General features: G+C 53.6%; 2 protein-coding genes across 2 annotated transcripts; one reads left to right on the forward strand and one right to left on the reverse strand.

The window, feature by feature from the left end:
* Nucleotides 1-7,685: 7,685 nt before the first annotated feature.
* CUEDC2 (CUE domain containing 2) lies at nt 7,686-14,645 on the forward strand. The gene is made up of 9 exons (XM_008710206.2): nt 7,686-7,742; nt 12,657-12,743; nt 13,099-13,242; nt 13,335-13,396; nt 13,485-13,615; nt 13,701-13,883; nt 14,023-14,084; nt 14,166-14,226; nt 14,311-14,645. Exons 2-9 carry the CDS (start codon nt 12,670-12,672, stop codon nt 14,455-14,457), a joined length of 864 nt encoding a protein of 287 aa, XP_008708428.1. The 5' UTR covers nt 7,686-7,742; nt 12,657-12,669; the 3' UTR covers nt 14,458-14,645.
* A 120-nt stretch (nt 14,646-14,765) lies between these two features.
* Nucleotides 14,766-17,107, reverse strand: FBXL15 (F-box and leucine rich repeat protein 15). The gene is made up of 4 exons (XM_040624671.1): nt 16,744-17,107; nt 16,418-16,571; nt 15,591-16,096; nt 14,766-15,096 (listed from the first exon to the last, which is right to left on the reverse strand). Exons 1-4 carry the CDS (start codon nt 16,794-16,796, stop codon nt 14,907-14,909), a joined length of 903 nt encoding a protein of 300 aa, XP_040480605.1. The 5' UTR covers nt 16,797-17,107; the 3' UTR covers nt 14,766-14,906.
* Nucleotides 17,108-19,097: the final 1,990 nt, after the last annotated feature.

Below are 19,097 nucleotides of genomic sequence, written 5' to 3' on the forward strand. Positions count from 1 at the left end.
TGAGAGGCTGAGATAGGAAAGGCAAGTGCAGTAGTGGAACTTAGAATAAGGTAAACAGGGAAGCTTTCTGAGGAGGTGACATTTAAATTGAGATCTAAAGAATGTGACAAAGCTAGCCATGCAAAGAGAAGGGTGAGGGAGAAGCCAGGCAGAGGGCATGGTAGGTGCAAAAGCCCCAAGGAATGAAAGTTATCTTCATTCCCTCAGCAGGCATTTGAGAATCCACAAATCCACAATATGCCAGGCGGTATTCTAGGGACTGGGGTTATAGGGGAGAACCAAACAAGTCCCTGCCCTCATGGAGCTTACTTTAGAGGTGGAATCCAGAGAAACAGAGACTGACAACAAGCAAACGAGTGAACATATGATGTAATGTCAGATAGTGATTAAGTGATGGGGTGCTGTTCTCAATAGGATAGCCAGGGAAGATTTCTCTGAAGAGTGATTCTTGAGTGGAGACCTCCTAAAGACCTTCACAAGCCATTTGAATACCTGGGGGAGAAAAGCAGGTACAACCACACTGTGGCTGGAGTGTCCTTGTCCTGTGAGCAAGCAAGAAAGTGGCGGTTAATGAAGTTAGGGATGAAGCCAGATCCTGTGACGCCTTGAAGCCATGTTGAGAGTTTTGGATTTTATTCTTCGTGGGCAGAGTGTTATAAGCAGGAGAGAATGTGATTGGATTTTTTTAATTATTCTTTTTTTTTTTAAGATTTTATTTATGTATTTGAGAGAGAGAGGGACAGCATGAGTGGGGGGGTGGGAGCAGGCAGAGGCAGAGGGAGAAGCAGGCTCCCTGCGGAGCAAGGAGCCCCATGTGGGGCTCAATCCCAGGACCCTGGGATCATGACCTGAGCCAAAGGCAGACACTTAACTGACTGAGCCACCCAGGTGCCCCTTTTTAAATTATTCTGGATGCTATGTGGAAAAGAGACTGTAGAGGGGCCATTGTGTAAATAGGGAGACTGGTTGGGAGACTTTTAAAATAATACAGGCAAAATCAGATGGTGGCTTGGTCTTATTTGGAAGTAGTGAGGCTGATGAGAAAAAGAATGTCCTTGAATATGCATCTTTGTTCACATGTACAAGTATTAAATTGTTGAATCTATAGTCTTAGAAATGGAATCATTGAGCACTGACACCCTGGTAGCAGCAAGAATAGCCAGCACCCCAATCTTTGGTTCTAAGTTTCATTCTCCATGAAAAGGAGCCAGGCCCACTGGGAAAATGTCTGGTTCCAAGGCTGGAGCAGGGAAGGTACAAGATGAGCCTGAAACAACTCGTGCCAAAAAATAAAGGATCACTCAAAAATGTCAAAGGAGCCAGCTTGAAGGGTCTTCCACTGGCCAAATCAGGGACAACTTAAGCATCAAAACAATCACAGTAACAGATTATTACCTACTGAATAAAATAATATCTATTAAGTACATACTAACATTAACTAAACAAATATGAAAGGAAAGCTCTTACAGCAGGAGGAATAGAGGTCAGAAAATCCATCTCCAATCAGTAATAATTGATTCCAGTGAGAATCATTCAGGGATACTAAAACTAATGAGTAAAAGTTTGATGAGAAACAGGCTGTTTATATAGTTATGAAGTATGTTCCAAGAAGATTTTTTTTTTTAGATTTTATTTATTTATTTAAGAGAGAGTGCACACCAGCAGGGGGAGAGGAGCAGAGAGAGGGAGAAGCAGACTCCCCCACTGAGCAGGAAGCCTGATGCAGGGCTCGATGCAGGGCTCGATCCCAGGACTCCAAGATCATGACCTGAGCTGAAGGCAGATGCTTAACCTGTTGAGCCACCCAGGTGCCCCCAAGGAGATATTTATTAATTACAAAGAAAAAAAATAGTGTACTAGTAAAATCACAGGGAAAACTGACAACACTTGAAGCCACTGCAGCCATCCCTCTTGAATAAAGTCTTTCTCACCATCTTTAATGAGTGTCTTGAAAATATTTTTCTTTAACAAAGACAACATCATGTGCTTTCTGATATATTAAACTGAGAAAACACAACATCAATTCAACAGTAATGCATAATCATGAGGAAACATTAGATAAATGTAAACAGACAACCACAGTAGTCTTTATTATTCAAAAATGTTCATGTCATAAAAGACAAAGGAAGGCTGAGAAGCTGTTTCAGGCCAAAGGAGACTAAGAGACATGAAAACTAAATGCAATGCATGATCCCGTTTTGGATCCTGAATGAAAGTTGTTATGAAGAACATTAATGGGACAAGTAGCACGATTTGAATAGGACTGTAGATTAGAGAAAGCAACATGGCAAAAGGTTAACAGTTGGTGAATCTGGAAGAAGGGTAAGCAAGAGTTCTTTGCACTACTCTGCAGACTTTTTCAAGTTTAAAGTAATTTCTAACTAAAAATAAAAACAGTAATAAGTAGGGGCACCTGGGTGGCTCAGTTGGTTAAGCATCTGCCTTCAGCTCAGGTCATAATCTTGGGATCCTGGGATCGAGCCCCACATCAAGCCCTGTATCGGGCTCCCTGCTCAGTGGGGAGTCTGCTTAAGATTCTCTCTCCCCACTGCTCATGCTCTCTCTCTCTCTCTCCCCCTCTTGCTCAAATAAATTAATTAATTAAATCTTTTTAAAAAACTAGTAATAAGTATACTGAATCTCTGGATCAAAAAGTAGTAAATGTCCTACATAGCTACGTCTGTGTGTTACATTTTAATCTTGGAGAATTGTCTGCATGCCAGTAAGTCTCCTCAAATCTTTTTTTGAAATAAGGCAGGTTTCAACTAAATCCTGGGTCTCACATCACATAAGGTGTGTTCTGTATCTCCTTCCCTCCTTATCCTCTCGGATTCAGACCTTGAAGTTTCTTAACTTCCTCCATCGCTGAGATTCTGCATTGCTCACCGACATTTCTCTCCAAAGCTTCTACTTATGCCCTAGAAATGCCCATAGCCTCACACCAGTTCACATCCAGCCCTCATGAGGGAAGAGGGCCCCTGGTTACAGGCTTTCTGGGAAGAGCAGCCACTCCACTCAGTCCAGCATGCGCAGCCGTGCACATCCTTCCAAACCCCAGGGCTTGCTCCAGGCTCTGCAGACAAAAGGGACACAAGGGAGCCCTGCAGGGAGCCTAGATGCCTCCTTCTTTGATCTTTTATTTGAACTTAACCCTTAGAAGCTTAGAACTCATAAAACAACTCAGCTGCCAGGGACTTTGCTGTTCACTGGTCCAGTCCCCTCAGTTTATGATATGCTGGGAATCCAAGGCCAGAGAGAAGTAGTGACTCACTCAAGGTTATACAGTCGGTGAGAATCCAGAACTCCTAGATCTTAGCAGGGCTTGGGCCACCAAACTCTGGTCCTGATGGCCTCCTCCTGGACTTGCCCCAGCCTTACTTGACCCTGGCATCTGGTCTGGAGCCCTTCACTCAGTAAACCCTGGCTGACTAATTTTAAGCCTTATCCTACCTCCCAACGGGGTAGCTCACATTCTACTTAAGGGAATATAACAAGAATCATAATAACTCACACTTGCTGTGCAGGTACTGTGCTAACGCCCTGAACAGAAGAAACTAGCAACTCATTCAGTTTAAGCCTCACAAGACTTTGATGTCCATATAATTGTTTTTTTCACTTACAGATGAGGAAACGGAGACCTATAGGGGTGAACAATTTACCCAAGGTCACACATGGAGAATGCACCTGGGAAATCTGACTGTACCTTAACTTCTTTTTTTTTTTTTTTTAATATTTCATTTATTTATTTGACAGAGAGAGAGACAGCCAGCGAGAGAGGGAACACAGGCAGGGGGAGTGGGAGAGGAAGAGCAGGCTCCCAGCGGAAAAGCCTGATGTGGGTCTCGATCCCAGGACTCTGGGATCACACCCTGAGCCGAAGGCAGACGCTTAACCACTGAGCCACCCAGGCGCCCTGTACCTTAACTTCTAGGCCAAACTGCCTCTTCATACATTAGACACACTCAGCAAAGTGCAAGGAACATTTACTGAACAGCTACTATGTGCAGAACACTGGACTAGACACTATGCGGCTCGTGAACGAGCCCCTCTATAGAGAGGAGTATGGAGGATTTGCAGGAGATCATCTGCACTGCTGGGAAATTGAGGGAGGGTTCTTGGAAGAGGCATCTGAGAGAGACTTTGAAGAATGTATAGGATCCCAACAGATAGTGATGGGAAGGAGGTGTCCCAGGAAGAACTGAGGAGGGTTCAGCTTGAGTAAAGGCATGGCAGCAGGAGCAGGGAGCAACGGGGTTTCATTCGAGGGCAGGTTATGACCAGGGAGCAATGGAATCTCGGGCTTGAAAGCGAAGGGGAGGCCATACTGCTGAAGACTTTAATGACAAAGTAAGGAGTTTGGAGGACTTTGAGCAGAAGGGTAGCCCAAGTTGAAGTTATTAAAAGATGTGGCCAGTCCCTGGCTGGGATGCTGTGAGCCTGCGCCAGCAGCTTCCCCATGACCTCTATATTGACGGCATAGCACAGCCGGGCACCAGAACTGAGTCCCTAGGTCGTTTGCTCGAGCTCACAGCCTATGGAATTCAGTTCTCAGAGCCAGGTGGCCAACATTCTCCCAGCCTTGATTCTGCCCTCCTGTGCTCTCTTCTGTGAATTCCTCCCATTCCCACAGTGGGTCAGAGGAGGAACCTGTGATCTCAAGATTCCTCCTATCCCAGAAAGGGTCTGAGCTTAGAGCTTAAAAACAGGGCCCATACACAGGGAAAGGGGCAAAGGTTCTCTGAATTCCAACGGATTGATGCACGATATGAGGGGAGGGGGCTCGCGGCCATGGCAAGGTTTCTGAGTACTGTGCAATCATTTCTTGCCCAGATGTGCTCCTGGGGGGCCAGATGTGGAAAGGTACTCTGGGAGGAGTCAGGGCTGGGGGAAGAGCCAGAATATGTACACAGAGTAAGGGCATCTTTCAGGAGACTGGGAGGCTTCCTGAGCCACATGGGATCCCTCAAATATGGATCCCCAAAATAAGAGCCCAAAAGTTCCAGCTCCCTGAATATCTCCCCACCAAAAATGCAGATCTGGGATACCTGGGACAGGTAGGGGAGTGGACATCTTTCCCTGAAACACAACTTTCGCTTCTGGAGAGTTAAACGGAGGGAGGGATGGGAGCTACTCCCCCTCAACAGGCAGAGCGGCAGCCTATCCCTGGAAAGGGAAAGGCAAGCCTGCAAGCTCAGGAGCCACCCTACTCCCACCCTGCTCGAGTTGTGAGCAAGGGCCCACACTTACCCATGAAGCCTCCTCTCTTGCTCCTGGGGCTGGATCTGCAGTGATGCTCTTAGAGGATGCTCCTTAAATAGGGCCCCCTCCCTGCCCCAGCCAACTCCCACCCCCGCCCCATCCTGGCTCTTCTGAGAAAGGAGGAAGGTGTGGGAGGGCTGGGCACCTTGCCCAGGGAGCCCTTTCTGACCTCAAGCAAGAGCGGGGACCCCCTCCTTTCTCCCTATCCTTTTGAAGTGTCCCCTTCATCACTCAGTGTCTGACTGAGTCCCTCCCACCCCTTGAGACCAGCCAGATGGGCTTTATCTCTGCTCTTAATGTCTGGGAAATCTGCCTTTTATGCCTAATTCAAGCCCAATTCCTCATTCTGAGGTTGGGTGATGGGGAATTGATGTGATAGGGGAAGCTTCGGCATAGGCTTCTAGCTTTTCCCTTCAGCTGAGGGGACCTAGACTGCAAAACTCACTCGAGGGAATGGCAAGAGAGGAGTCATCACGTCACCTTCTTTCACCCTACGTGGCTTCCAGCAGCACCCAAAGGGCAGGTGGAGTCTTTTCCCATCTTGGGGAGGGAGAGACTGAGACCTGAGGGGACAAAAAGTCAGGGGCTTACGGGCCAGCTATGGAATGCCAAGCAGGACAAGTGTTCCCCAGAGCTTCTATCTTACAGTTTGTGTGTGTCCTTGTGTCTGTGGCAGTCCCTTTCCTCAGCCCACTCTCTGTCCTCTGACCCCAGACCAAATGCCCCTGCTGCACAGAGTTGGGACCCTTCAGGATTTGAGCTAGGAATCAAGGGGCTCCCCCTAAGAGGTCTTTCCCATCATCCTTCTCCCAAAGCTCAGGAAGTTCTTTCTGATGATGTCTAGCTACATCCAATTGCCAGCAAAGAAACAGGCCAGAGGGGAGGAGGGAAAGGCACTGGGATGGCTGCAGGGATCTCAGGCCAGAACTAGGGACAGCTCTACTGAGAAAACCTGAAAGTTCCCGTAATGGGGGTGGTAGGGAGAGAAGAGTCATCAGCATTGTGCAATGAAGGCGGGGATGGGGCTGGGGGAAGGGAGGGATGGCCAAGTCTTTAAAGGACTGGCAGAGGCCTGGGGCTGATGGAGCTACCCATCACCCCCCTTCCCAGGGGCCAGCCTAGCCAGAGTTCAAAGTGGCTGTCACCCCACCTCTCATTATCCCTAGCAGCGCCAGGCTGGCAGCGGCAGTGTTTTTATGGGAGACACGATGCCAAATGTGCTCCCTCCTTCCTCCCTCCCCTTTCCTGCCCCCACTCCCCAGCCGTGAACATCTTGCTCTTTGAGGCCAGAGGACCCTGGTAGGGGGAGGTGGGAGCCTGTAGCAAGGGACAGAGCTGGAAGAGGGAGCAGTGATCCCCCTTTTCTCCATATTTGGCACTGCCTCAGTCTTTAGGGGAGAAGAGAGGATGGGACTTTCTACCTTGGACCATGAGCTCCTGAGGGCAGTGACAGTCTCTGGTTCCCAGCACCTTATGAGGGGACTAGCCCTGAAGTGGCTCATCCCTGCTGATTGGGGATGGGCTAGTTCACCCTTGAAGGGAACTCTTTCCTTCATGACCCATTGCAGGATTCCTAGGAAAGGATGGCTGTGGGTTTCCCCACAGGGTAGCACTGGGAAGCTGAGGCAGCAGGAACAGAAAGAAGCTGAGGCCTTGCTGGGTCCTAGAGTTCGGTCGTCCTGTCCTAAATAAGAAGTCCTGCCAACATGGGGATGAAGGCCCTGGGAGTAGGCATGGCCTTTATACTGTCCTGGATCTGGGCTCAGGTTGATACTCACCCAGAACACCTGCTCCCTGCTACAACCATCCAAACCAGGGTCCACGGTCCCAAGCCCCAGACCCTGTAACCCACCCTAATCTTGGGGGAGACATTGCTGTTAAGGGAAGGCAAAGGGGACAGATATGGTGGGGAAGGAAGTCATCACCTAAGAGTTGACTGGGTGATGGACATTGAACCTAGACTGGACATAAAGGGCTGAGACACAGGGATTTGGGAAGAACACCAGGTTCTGGGTGTAGGGGCCACCAGATCCAATCAGGGATCCAAGTCTGTGGAAAGACGGTAGAGACACGGAGAGGGGAGGAAACTATAGGATTTGAGGGCGGAGATTTTGGGGCAAGGAAGGCTGACAGGAAGACGCTGGGTGGGGTCGAAAGGTTCTCGGTCTTTCGCAGCTGACAAGGAACTAGGCGGGAATGCAGTCAGCCGTTGAGACTCCACCCACTGGCGGGACCTGCACGCCTAATTCCTCCCAACCCTCAATAAAAATGGCGGCCGCAGGAGCCTGTCCAAAACTCTGAGACAAACGAGCATGGGCACAGAAGCCCCGCCCGGTTGTGGGCACGTGCCCTTCTCAAAAATGGCTACTGCGGCGCTTCTGAAAGGGGACCGCTCTGGGCCTCGCCTTTGATCTCGTTGGTGGGGCTGGGGGATGAGAGCTGCACGGCGCGGGACAAGTCGCCGGCGGCGCCCGACGGAGCAGGTGATTTCCCCTCCGGCCCCCGGCCCAGGGGTAGGAGAGTCGCGGAGTACGCTGACCCAGGGTACCCGTCCTGTGTGTTCCCCCACGGTACTCGCTGGGGCTCATCGGCCGCCCCATCTCTGATTCTCGCCGTGGCCTGTATCAAGGCGCATTCCAGCTTACTCAGGCCTCCCTAGTCTTGTGTCCCCAGGGCTGCAACCGCATCTCGGTGCCCTCGGGCCCACTATTCCGGACCCTTACGGGTACCCCGCTAGCTTGTTTAGGGAGCTTCTGCTTCAGGGGTGGACCATCATCGCGGTCCCACTTCCTGTGCACCCCACTATCCCCGTTTGTGCTCGGGTCTGACTTTGGGTGCCGGAATTCCTTGTAACCCTCAGTGTCCTTGGTGCCTCTAAGACTTGACTTGGGGGTCAGGGGACAACGATGCCCTCTGGAACCTGCGTTATGGGACTAGGGCCCCAGGAGCTGGGCTTCATAGTGGCTGAGAAACCAGTGAAGACCTCCGTGCTAGACCCTCTGAGTGCCCACACTGCTACTCAGGACTCGTTTCACACGGCCTTCTGCTTTCTCTCCACCTTAAGCACCTTCTCACCCCAAGGGAACAGCATGGTGCTCCCCGCAAACACACCTCCCCCCGCCGGTCTCACTTCAATTTGTACAGGGGATCTGTATTGAGCATTTGGAGAGTCCAGACTTGTGCCTGGCCCTGGGGACGCTCTCAGGCCAGCTGGGGACAGTGAGGATGGGGCACTCAGGGTTGGCGACAGGGAGAAAATGAGTCCTGCAGAATGAGAGGCAGAGGGAAAGATGTTCTGAGTGGGGTGAACGATGTAAGCAAAGATTCTGAGGTAGGCAGGAGGGCCAGCCAGGCAGGACAGGAGGATCAGAACATGGGCTGGGGCCACATCATTTACTTCATGAGAGGTAGTGTAGCATAGTGGTTAACAGGGTCTGGAGCCAGACTGGTTGGATGTAAATGTGCCATTAACTTACTGTGTGACCTTGGGCAAGATACTTAACCTCTCAGTGTCTCCATTTCCTTTTAGGCAAAATGGGATCGTATAATAATATTAGTATCTATACTTTAGGGTTATTTTGAGGCTTAGATAAGTTAATACACGTAAAGTGCATAGAACTATTATTACCATCATCAGAGGTATTTAAACAGGACTTATGACAGGATGATGTTCACATTTCATGGATGCTACTAACCAGTGAGCCCTGATTTGGAGCCCCCAGGAAGTAATGGAGTTCTGTGGACTACATCCAGAATTTGAAAAGTCTCATGAAAATCATGTTCTTACTCTGGAGAAGGCTGGCAGCTTAGGCTACGGCTTCCCCAACTCAGGGACTGCAGAAGAGAAATACTAGAAGAAGCCTCTGGGCAGGAAGGCAATGTTGATGAAGGCTAGGGGGATGGAGAAGGGTGAAAGAAAGAAGTGGCAAGCTTTAAAGGCTGGGTAAAGTTTGGTCAGCCCCAGAACAGGAAAAGGGAGGGTGTTGTCTTAGGAAATAAGCTAGAGCAAAAGCTTAGGGGAGGAAGACATTCTTTGGGGGCACAGTGAGGTGTTTCCCATTAATAACTCCCTGGTCCTCTGACCTTAATTAGAAACCCAGAGGTATCAGACACATCCCTGAGCACTTCTTCCCTAGAAACTATACTTTTCTTGTAGCAGCCTTTCTCCCAGCAGAGGTTGCCAGGCAACTGACAGCAGCCAGGATTTGATGTAGCCCAGGGTGGGTGTAGTAGATCTCTTACTGACCTCTTGGGGGAACTGCATAATGGTATCTGGCATGCGTGGTGTGAGCAGTTCTGCTCCTCTCCAGGGCCCATGCTAGGGTCTGGAGCAAGAGGCAGGAACCCTGGTAGACTAGGGCTTCTCAGTCTTGCTGTCCAAAGTGACTCCTGTGCTGTCACAGCAACACTATGTTACTACTTGAGGGACTGGGGAACTTTGAGCATAGATCGTACCTCTGTCTCAATCTGCTTGTAAGTCTTGAGATTCCCCCCAACCACTGGAATATACACTTAGCTAGGCAACCTGGATTTAAATCTTAACTACCACAGTCCAGCCAAGTGACGTTGGGCAAATCATTAAACCCACTGAGCTTTAGTTCCTTCATTCGTAAAGCGGGATTAACTATTTACTGAGTGTCCCATTTCACAGGATACCGAGTACATGCTGATGAGTAAGCCAGGAGTATAGTCCCTGCCCTCATGAAGCAACTGGAAGAAACATTAAACGTTACCCAAATAATTATTTAATTATAGCTATGAAAGATACTGCAAAATAAGGAAAAGTGCAGTCTTCAGTGAGGGTGTATGATGGAGGAGACCAAAGGGTCAGGGGCAGCATCCCTTGAAGAAGAAAATTTTAAACTGAGACCCCGACAGGTGAGAAGGTGTTAGACAAGTGAAGGGGTGGAGATGGAAGGCTGTCCAGGCAGAGGAAACAGTTTGTGCAAAGGCTCTTGCCATGAAAGAGCTTGAATGTTGGCAAACTGGAAGAAAGGCAGGGTGGAGGGGAGTGAGCCAGGGAGGGTGTGGTGCATGGTGACTGGAGGGTGAGTACACAGGGGCAAGGCCCTCAACTGAAGACCACAAAAAGAATCTGGGCTAATCAGAGGGGAAAGGGGACGTTATGGATAGATTTTTAGCAGGAAAAAACAGGATTTTTTATACAGATCATGCAGCTGTGATCTTTGTAAAGAATAGATTTGGGGGGAAAGATGGTAGTGGGGGAAGGGTTAGGAGGCTCTGGCAGTGAAGGCAAGAGGTGGAGCAGAATGGGAGGAGGGATGGAGAGAAGCACATGTGTCGAGAGGTGTGAGAGTGATGGTCAGGGCTTGGTGACTGGATGTGGGAAGGCCTGGAAGGGGTAGGATGGTGTCGGGATAATTCCCAGACTTACGGCAAGAGCAGCTGGGTGCGTGAACATGCGTTTACTGATGACAGCCTTGGAGGAGCAAAGGACTTGGGAGAATGTCAGTTTGGGACATGATAAGTCACCCACATGGAGGTGTCAGAGAGCGAGATGTGCAGACATGTAGCTCCATGGAGGGGACTGGGCTAGAGGACTAGCATTTAGGGATTGGTGATATAGAGTTGGTTCATAAAGATGTGGGCCCAGACAAGGTCTTCTAGAGAGAGGGGGTGCAGAGCAAGGAGAGAGGAGGAGCCTGAGCTTTCCTGCCAGCAGAAGAGAGGGGGACAGAGAAAGCCCGGGAAGGAATAGCCAGAGAGGGAGAGTGTGTTGCCTCAGAAATCAACATTGATGCTGCTTGAAAGGGCAAATATTAGGTGAAACCATAAGAAATAGCCTTTTCTTTCTTTTCCTTCTTTCCTTCCTTCTTTCTCTCCCTCCCTCCCTTTCCTGTAGATCCAGAACAGGCAGTATCGGCAAGCTTATACGGTTCAATCTAATTAGATCAAAACCTGAAAAAGTAACTCATGAGCTTGGACTGAGCAATTTTGGTAGAGATATTGGAGCAGAAGCCAGATGAGCTGGGGAGAATGGATAGAAAGGAGGCTAATAAGGGAATGGACTCAACAGGATTGGAGTGGCTGAGGGCAGCAGATGGGGTTGAGAGAGGGTGAACTCAAGGGTGTTCCCAAGTTTCAGGTTTGGCAGCTGAGTGAGTGAATGGTTGGGTCAGCCAGTGAAATAGGAGGGGAGATGTACATCGATCATGAGAATATTGTGAGTGTGGGGTAGGTGGAATTGGAGATACCTCCAAGTCTTCTGAGTGGGAAGAGATGCTGACATTTGGAGCTGTGGAGCCATTCATTACCATCTCTGTGTTCCTGACTCCCACGTATGGACTGTTGGGAGTCAAAAGCATGTGGATGGGAATAAAATAAGTCAATGAGTATTTATTGAGCATCTACTAAGTGCAAGCATTTTTCTAGGTGCTAGGGTTACACCCATGAATAAGACAAAGACCCCTGCACCTTGGAGCTTACAGTCCATGAGAGAGGTCAGACAACAGGCAAATAAGCATAAAATAACCTGCAGCTGTAGTAGATCTGTGCCGGTCATAAAGCAGGCCGAGGGACTAGGCAGTAGGGTGACTACGCCCTATTCTGGTAGGTTGGTCGGGGGAGGTCTCTCTCAGAAGGCAACATTTGAGCAGAGCTCCGGAGGAGGTGAGGGGATGAACCACGTGGATATGTGGGGGAGATAGGTGGGAAGAAGCTGGGGAAGTTTGAGGACCAGCAAGGAGACTGGTGAGGCAGGAGTGGAGTGAGTGATGAGGCTGGAGAGGCGGGCAAAGGCCAGATCTTGTAAGGCTCCATAGGCTTTTGGGAAGGAGGATGGAAAGTCCTTTGTAGATAACCCCAAGCTGCTGGATTGGGCAGGAAGAGAGAATTCCTGAAAGACTTCCCCTTCCATCAGAGCCCCATAGCCAGAAAAGCCCCTTTGTGCAGTGGGTGGGTGGCCCTTTCTGGCTGGGGGAATGCTGTGCTTGGTCCTGAGGCCTGCTCCTTGGGGGGGGCTAGACAATGGGCCTCTTGTGGTTGGACTTGAGGGCCAAGTGAGAGGGCCAGATCCCTCTCAATGATGGGATTGCTCAGCCAGGAGGCATGTGACCCCAAGACCTTGGCTTCTTGCCAGAGGGTCTGGGCCTGCTGCTGGGGAATGGGGTGGTGAGATGGGGACAGGCTGGGGGAAGGGCGAGGGAAACCACTGTGGAGGACTTCGTCTCAGGCTGAAGGAGGTGGAGAGTTGGGCAGGGAGGGGGCTATAGCTCTGCTTGAGGGAGCGGGGGAGGGCTGCCGAGCTGGAGGCTGTGGACAATATCAACAAATGGTTTCCACAGCAGGGCAGGAGGGAGGAGCTGGACGCCCCTGGGCCTAGTGGGTAGGGTCAGGCAGAAGAGGGCCTGACAAACCTACATCTTCTGTCCCTTCAGAAGAGGAGAGAGCATGGAGCTGGAGAGGATTGTCAGTGCAGCCCTCCTTGCCTTTGTCCAGACGCACCTCCCAGAGGCTGACCTCAGGTAGAAGCAGCTGTCCTAGAAGGATCATGCTAGGGTCAGGGTTGGAGCTGCTAGGCAGCACTCTGGGCCCTAGCTCATGGGAAGACTGGGGTGGGAAGCCCTCAGTTCTAATCCTGAGGTGGGGGAGGGCTGATTATGATTTGCTGGTATGGCCTTACATGTTAACCTGTCCCTGTCACCTTTCTGGACAGATGGGAAACCAAAGCTCTGTGGGAGGGTGGGATACTTCCTGGCTTCAAGGCTTGAAGTCTGTCTCATGGACCCAGTGAAGCCAAGTGCTCGAGTCTCAGGCTAGGTGGGGGTGCTGGAGGCATCCAGTGTCCTACCCAGGGCTTGTCCTGTCCCCTTCCTGCAGCGGCTTAGATGAGGTCATCTTCTCCTATGTGCTTGGGGTCCTGGAGGATCTGGGCCCCTCAGGGCCATCAGAGGAGAACTTCGATATGGAGGCCTTCACGGAGATGATGGAGGCCTATGTGCCTGGCTTTGCCCACATTCCAAGGTGGGATCTGGCTGGGGCAGAGAGGGGTGGAGGGCTGGTGATGGTGGAGGGTGGGCAGAGTTGTCCTCTTACCACCCTCCTTGTCTTTTCAGGGGTACAATAGGGGACATGATGCAGAAGCTCTCAGGGCAGTTGAGTGGTACCAGAAACAAAGGTGAGTTTGGGGACTGGGCACTTGGATGACTCATAACCCCCATGCCCCAAAGCCCTGGCAAACCTGATGCTCTCTCTGCTTCCTTAAGAGAACTTGCAACCGCAGAGCTCTGAGGTCCAAGGTCAGGTGCCCATCTCCCCAGAGCCCCTGCAGCGGCCTGAAAAGCTCAAAGAAGAGACTAGGGCTTCTCCTGCTGCTGCTGGAGACACCCAGGATGAGGTACTGGTAGAGGAGGGTACTGGTGAGAGAATTAGGGGCCAGGAAAGAAGGAAGTACTGCTTCTTGTCAACATCTCTGCCCACAGGCAGCCGGTGCTGAGGAGGAGCTGCTGCCAGGGGTGGATGTTCTGCTGGAGGTGTTCCCTACCTGTTCAGTGGAGCAGGCCCAGTGGGTGCTGGCCAAAGCTCGGGGAGACTTGGAAGAAGCTGTGCAGATGCTTGTAGAGGGGAAGGAGGAGGGGCCTCCAGCCTGGGACGGCCCCAGCCAGGTATCCTCTGCTAGACATCCCCCTCAAGCCGAATAGCCTCAGCTACATTCCACCTTAGTGTTAAGCCCCTGCCCCTAGCCTATCCCTGTCTGCTTCTGCTGGTGCCCTAGGGTTTAGACTAGGCTTCCCTTCTCTGCAGGACCTGCCCAGGCGCCTCAGAGGCCCCCAAAAGGATGAACTGAAGTCCTTCATCCTGCAGAAGTGAGTCTGGGCTGGGCTGGGCTAGACCCTTAGAGGGTCTTCCCAGGGTGGCAGGAGCTTCACCCAGCCAGTTTTTGGCAGGTACATGATGGTGGATAGCGCAGAGGATCAGAAGATTCACCGGCCCATGGCTCCCAGGGAGGTGAGAGGGTTATGGCTGCTAGAGGTGTAGGGTGGGTGGGACCGTCTCCTGGCTTCTGCTACTCACTGCCCAATTGCCTGACAGGCCCCCAAGAAGCTGATCCGATACATCGACAACCAGGTAGTAAGCACCAAAGGGGAACGATTCAAAGATGTGCGGAACCCTGAGGCCGAGGAGATGAAGGCCACATACATCAACCTCAAGCCAGCCAGAAAGTACCGCTTCCACTAAGGCATTCGCCAGACTCTGCCGGAGCCTTCCAGGCTCAGATCCCAGAGGGATGCAGGAGCCCTACACCCCCACACAGGGCCCGCCCTAACTCCTGTCCCCCTTCTCCACCCTGCTCTCTACTTCCTTGCCCCACAGTGTTGACCTCCTCTTGGAGCTGCCCACGGGCATAGTAAAGGTGGCCCCAGGAAGGTGTGAGTGCATTCTGGTCATTTCTGCTCAGAATTGGGGTGCTGGGGTACTGTGTCTGTCTGACCTCTCTCCCACCTTCATATCCCTTATCTCCAACAGGGCAGCAGCGCCAGGCAAGAGGGGGTAAAAAGCTCTTTATTTGAAGCTCCAGGGTGGGGCAGGGCATCCGCCTCTAACCAGAGGCCCCCACAGTCCAGTTTCCCTACAGTTCATAGTCAGGCCCTGCCACACAGTCCAGCTGTGCCCCAGCGGCAGGCAGGTCAGACCTGCAGGTTGACAAAGGGTGCAAAGCCTGCCATGTCCTGCAGCAGCACCAGGGCCTGATGCAGTGGTGGCTCCACGTCGATGTCCACACCGCGCTTCCGCAAGCGGCTCAGGCTGGGCTCGGCCACATGGTGGCAGTGCCGCACCCGCAACGAGCGCAGCGCCGGGCAGTACTCGGCCAAAGTCCTGGGGGAGGAGCCGGGTGAGGCTAGGGGCCAGAAGCCGCTACGCCCACGGTGGGGGAGCCAGCAAAGCCCCTGTCTCCCTCAAACTCAGAGCATACTTTTTCCCTCCATAAACGAGGGAGGGGGCCTGGATGGGGTCATACATTCAATGTCTCCAGTGAACCCGAGACTTCCTCCTGTCTCTTAAAGGGGGAAACTGCTCCTCAGCTCCGCCCAGGATTTCAAGGATTTCCCCTTGCTGAAGAAAAGCCAGAAACCCGACTGTATGTGAAATCTGCTAATGTGTAAATACCGGTTCAAAAAAGTTTTTTAAAACTACGGGCTCTATGGTCTAGGCAATCCTAGAGGCCTTTCCTGGTCTGAATGGGGGTGCCGGGGTAGCAGTAAAATCCAGGCACCACAGTTCTGCCTTTCAACAGCTATAGCCCGCCCCTAACCCAGAGGTTAAGTAAGTGATTGTCCTCTTCCCAACCCACCAATCCCATGCCCAGGCACCTGACGCTGTCGCTTCCGACGCGGAGGCAGCCGGTTAGGTCGAGGTGCTCGAGTTCCGGGCAGTTTCGAGCCAACTCCTGGACGGCGGCGTCCCCCACATTGGCGTTGACTGCCAGCGAGAGGCTGCGGAGGCCCGCGCCGCGCCTCTGCGCCAGGTATACGATGGCTTCATCCTTGAGCTGACGGCAGGCGGTGAGGTCCAGCTCCTCAAGGGCCGGACACCGGTCGGCGAGGCCGCGCAGCGCCAGGCCGTCTACCCAGTCACAGTGCGCGAGCGAAAGGCGCTGCAGGCGGGGGCAGCCCTCCGCCAGCGCCCCCAGCGCGCGGCGGCTCAGTTGCCCGCAGCCGGCCAGCGCCACGCTCCGCAGCTGCGGATTCCGCGTCAGCACCGGCACCAGATCCTCGTCCGACAGCCATTCGTGACACGGCGCCAGCGCCAGCTCCTGCAGCCCCTCAGCGTCCCGCAGCAGCCAGGCCAATGCGGCCCGCGAAATCTGCGGACCCACCTGCGGGCAGGGAGGCACCTCGACTCTCAGCTATCCCCGGGGGCGGGATGGGAGCTGCCTCTCCGCCCCTGAAGAGTTCTTTCCCGTCAGCAACCCGCCCTCGGGGTTGGCCACCTGCCCTTCCAGGAGAGACCCCAAGAGCCTTTTGAGTTGATACCCCGCCCTCGCCCTTTGAGAGTACTTCCCGCGGGGTGGATCGCTTCCCCGACATTCCTGGAGGCCCGGGAGGGTCCGCAGGGGTAGACAGAGGGGCTGGAGGCGGGGCTGGAGGCGGGGCGGGGGCGGTACCCAGGTGGGGCGGGGCTCTGGCCCTTAGCTCACCTGAGCGGCGTCGAAGCGGCGCAGCCCCGCCAGGTGCAGCTGCACTAGCGCCCGGAAGGCCCGGCTGACGCGCTGCAGCCGAAGCAGCTGGCGTAGCGGCACCCGGCTCAGGACGTGTGGCAGCAGCACGTCTTCCCAAGGCAGGTCCAGGAGCCTGCGGGTAAAGGGGCGTTGGCGGTGGCGTCCCCGGGCCGCTGTCACCTGCGAGTCCGCTTCCGTTATGCTTCTGCGCCCCGGCTCCTAAGAGTGGCCCCCAGACCCGGCCCAGTTCTGCACCCCTCCCCCAGGTCCTTCTTCCCTCTCTCGGCCCCTCCGGTGCTCGGTACCTGACGGCTCCGGGCTCTTGCTCCCCTCCGGACGGCTCCATCGGTGGCTCCATCGGCTGCCTATTGCGCGTGCGCAGTAAGGTCTTCTCACTTTGGCCTTGGAGCGGCCTCAGCGAACCCGCCTCCTTGGGCTGTAGAGACAGACCGATTCAATCGAGTGCGGTCTCACTGAGGATCCTATCTGAAAGCGTTCCGGATGGATCTCGAAACTGAGGGCGAACAGACCCGTGGTGTAACATCAGACCTCGCCTTCTCGGCTACAGGGCTTGAGAACTGAAGCTGGAGAACGCGATGGTGCAGCAGAGACTGGCTCTTTTTTCATCTTGGGCCAGTGGCCGCCTCTGAGTGAAGGGGTGATGGGACGAGCAGGCAAAACCAAACGCAGAAGGGGCGGAGCCAAGACACCAAGGTTCTGGGCCTACTCTTTGCCCTCTGGTCGCGTTTAGCGACTTTGAAAAATGGGGAGAAACTATCCAGGATTTTACCGTCTGGCACGTAGTAGGTGCCCAGTAATTTTTGAATGAATAGAGTGGGCGAAGCTAGAATTTTTCTTTCTTCGTCAAGCAAACTTGCCCAAACGTCTCATTCCTGGTTAGTTATGAAGTATAGAGGTGTCCAGCCCCTTCCACTCCCGGACGATTTGGAATGGGTTTGCACCTCGAGGGGAGAGACATAGGGGGCGCTAAGAAGGATTATCTCTCCAGCTGGGTCCCTATCTTTTCCCCAGGAGGTCTAGAGTCCTGAGAAGAACGAGTGCTTGGCTCAGCCCACCAGGAGTACCGCTTCTCGGTTGACCTGGGGATTTAGTTGTGGGGTTTGGGGCTGGGCCCGCCCTGGGGCAGTGATGTCCCAGAACTCTAGGCTCAAACTTTGGGCCGCCCTCTCACCGCGTCCGCAGTTCCTGGTTCCAGGGTCCGCTCCGGGGAACCCCCGGAGCAGTGCTTTACCCATCATCCATTGGTGGGGAGGGTGTGAAGGACGCTGAGGGCTACTGCTGTCGCCGAGAGCTGCCCCCTAGCAGGGCTGTGCTCTCCCTTCGTGCAGCCACTTCATCTCCCTCTGCATAACGAAAACTGCTTCCCATCCATTATTTCATCAGGGCTTCGGGCACTTCTGCAAGGTGAGCAGCTCTGTGCTGTTACTCCATTTTAAAGATGGAACCGAGGCCCTGGAGAGGACGCGCCTTGTCCAGGGTCAAGCGAGTCGCGATTGAGAATTCAGGCATCCTAGTTTTCCCAGAATCCCTTCCACCCTCCCCCCAGCCCCCAATGCAGCAAGAAGGGAGAAGCCAGCAGCGGGGAAGGACCAAAGAGGGTTAACTTGGGTGAGGGACTTGCTTCCTCTTCCTTAGCCTGCTTGGGGAGGGGGTAGTTGGGAGGACCGACCTCCGCGAAGATAGAGCCTTGTAGGCGCGCACCACCTCGCGACGCGCGCCTCCTCCTCCTCCCTGCTTTGTTCGCGCCTCTGCGCCTGCGCAGTGCGACAAATCTGGCGCTGTCCCCTTCAGCACCACGCGGAGCCCGCGCCGCCCCTCCCCGCGGTGAGCCCCGCGGTGAGCCCCGCGCGCCCCCGCCGCGCACGTCCTCGCGCCCCCTGACTGCCCGAATAGACCCCTTCTTCCTTCCGAGGTCACCACCTGCATGCCCTGGCGTTCCCAAAGAGAGCAGTTGCCATAGTAACTCTGGCAGTGCTTTCCTAAAATAGCTGGGCCCCCTTCTACCTTGGCCAAGGGCACAAGGGTTGCCTGCTCCCCACTTCCTCCACTCCCGGCATCATCCCGTCTAATCTTTTACCCTCAGATAGGCAGGATACCTAACTCAGGCAGCAAGGAAGTTCTTTCTAAAGTCTGACTAGCATCCCTCCTGCTGCATCCTGGGCGAGTGGTCAGGGTTGGGTCTCCTGGGTCCGAAACGCAGAACCCCTTAGGGTTTGAGACAGTGTTTCCTAGATCTCTCTCCCATAAGTTAATGGTCTCCTGGATTTAGGGGGCGGGTCCGGTCTACACCCATACGGTGTGCTTGGCGCGGCCGCGTGCTCGTGGGGGCGGGAGCGCGTGTGGCATGTAACAGGTCATGTGGCAACCTCCTAGGGACACGCGTGGGGTCTGGAGCGGGACACGCGAGTGCCGCTGGGTCTGGCGTGTGGCTCAGGGGGCGGTGGAGGAAAGGGACCAGGACACGATTGGGGTGGGGCACGTGAGGGTCTTGGGAACAGAACCGGGGGTCCCATACATCCTCCCCCTCGTCAGGGCGGGTCTCAGGTTGGCGGGAGAGCCCAGCGGGGACCTAGCGTCGAGAAGGGGGGCCAGCCTCCGGGGCTCAGGGCCCCGGGAAAGGGCGGGGGGTGGGGGGGGG

The sequence above is a fragment of the Ursus maritimus genome, unplaced genomic scaffold (genome assembly GCF_017311325.1).
Source record: "Ursus maritimus isolate PB19 unplaced genomic scaffold, ASM1731132v1 scaffold_7, whole genome shotgun sequence".
NCBI lineage: Eukaryota > Metazoa > Chordata > Mammalia > Carnivora > Ursidae > Ursus > Ursus maritimus.

Bases quoted from the DNA above. Each gene is read 5' to 3' on its own strand.
- CUEDC2 (XM_008710206.2), top strand. From the start codon at position 12,670: ATGGAGCTGGAGAGGATTGTCAGTGCAGCCCTCCTTGCCTTTGTCCAG. The intron at 13,616-13,700 runs GTACTGGTAGAG...CTCTGCCCACAG, and splicing joins CTGGAGACACCCAGGATGAG to GCAGCCGGTGCTGAGGAGGA. The intron at 14,227-14,310 runs GTGAGAGGGTTA...ATTGCCTGACAG, and splicing joins GGCCCATGGCTCCCAGGGAG to GCCCCCAAGAAGCTGATCCG.
- FBXL15 (XM_040624671.1), bottom strand. From the start codon at position 16,796: ATGGAGCCACCGATGGAGCCGTCCGGAGGGGAGCAAGAGCCCGGAGCC. The intron at 16,572-16,743 runs GTACCGAGCACC...CTTTACCCGCAG, and splicing joins CAAGAGCCCGGAGCCGTCAG to GCTCCTGGACCTGCCTTGGG. The intron at 15,097-15,590 runs GTGCCTGGGCAT...CTCCTCCCCCAG, and splicing joins GTCGGAAGCGACAGCGTCAG to GACTTTGGCCGAGTACTGCC.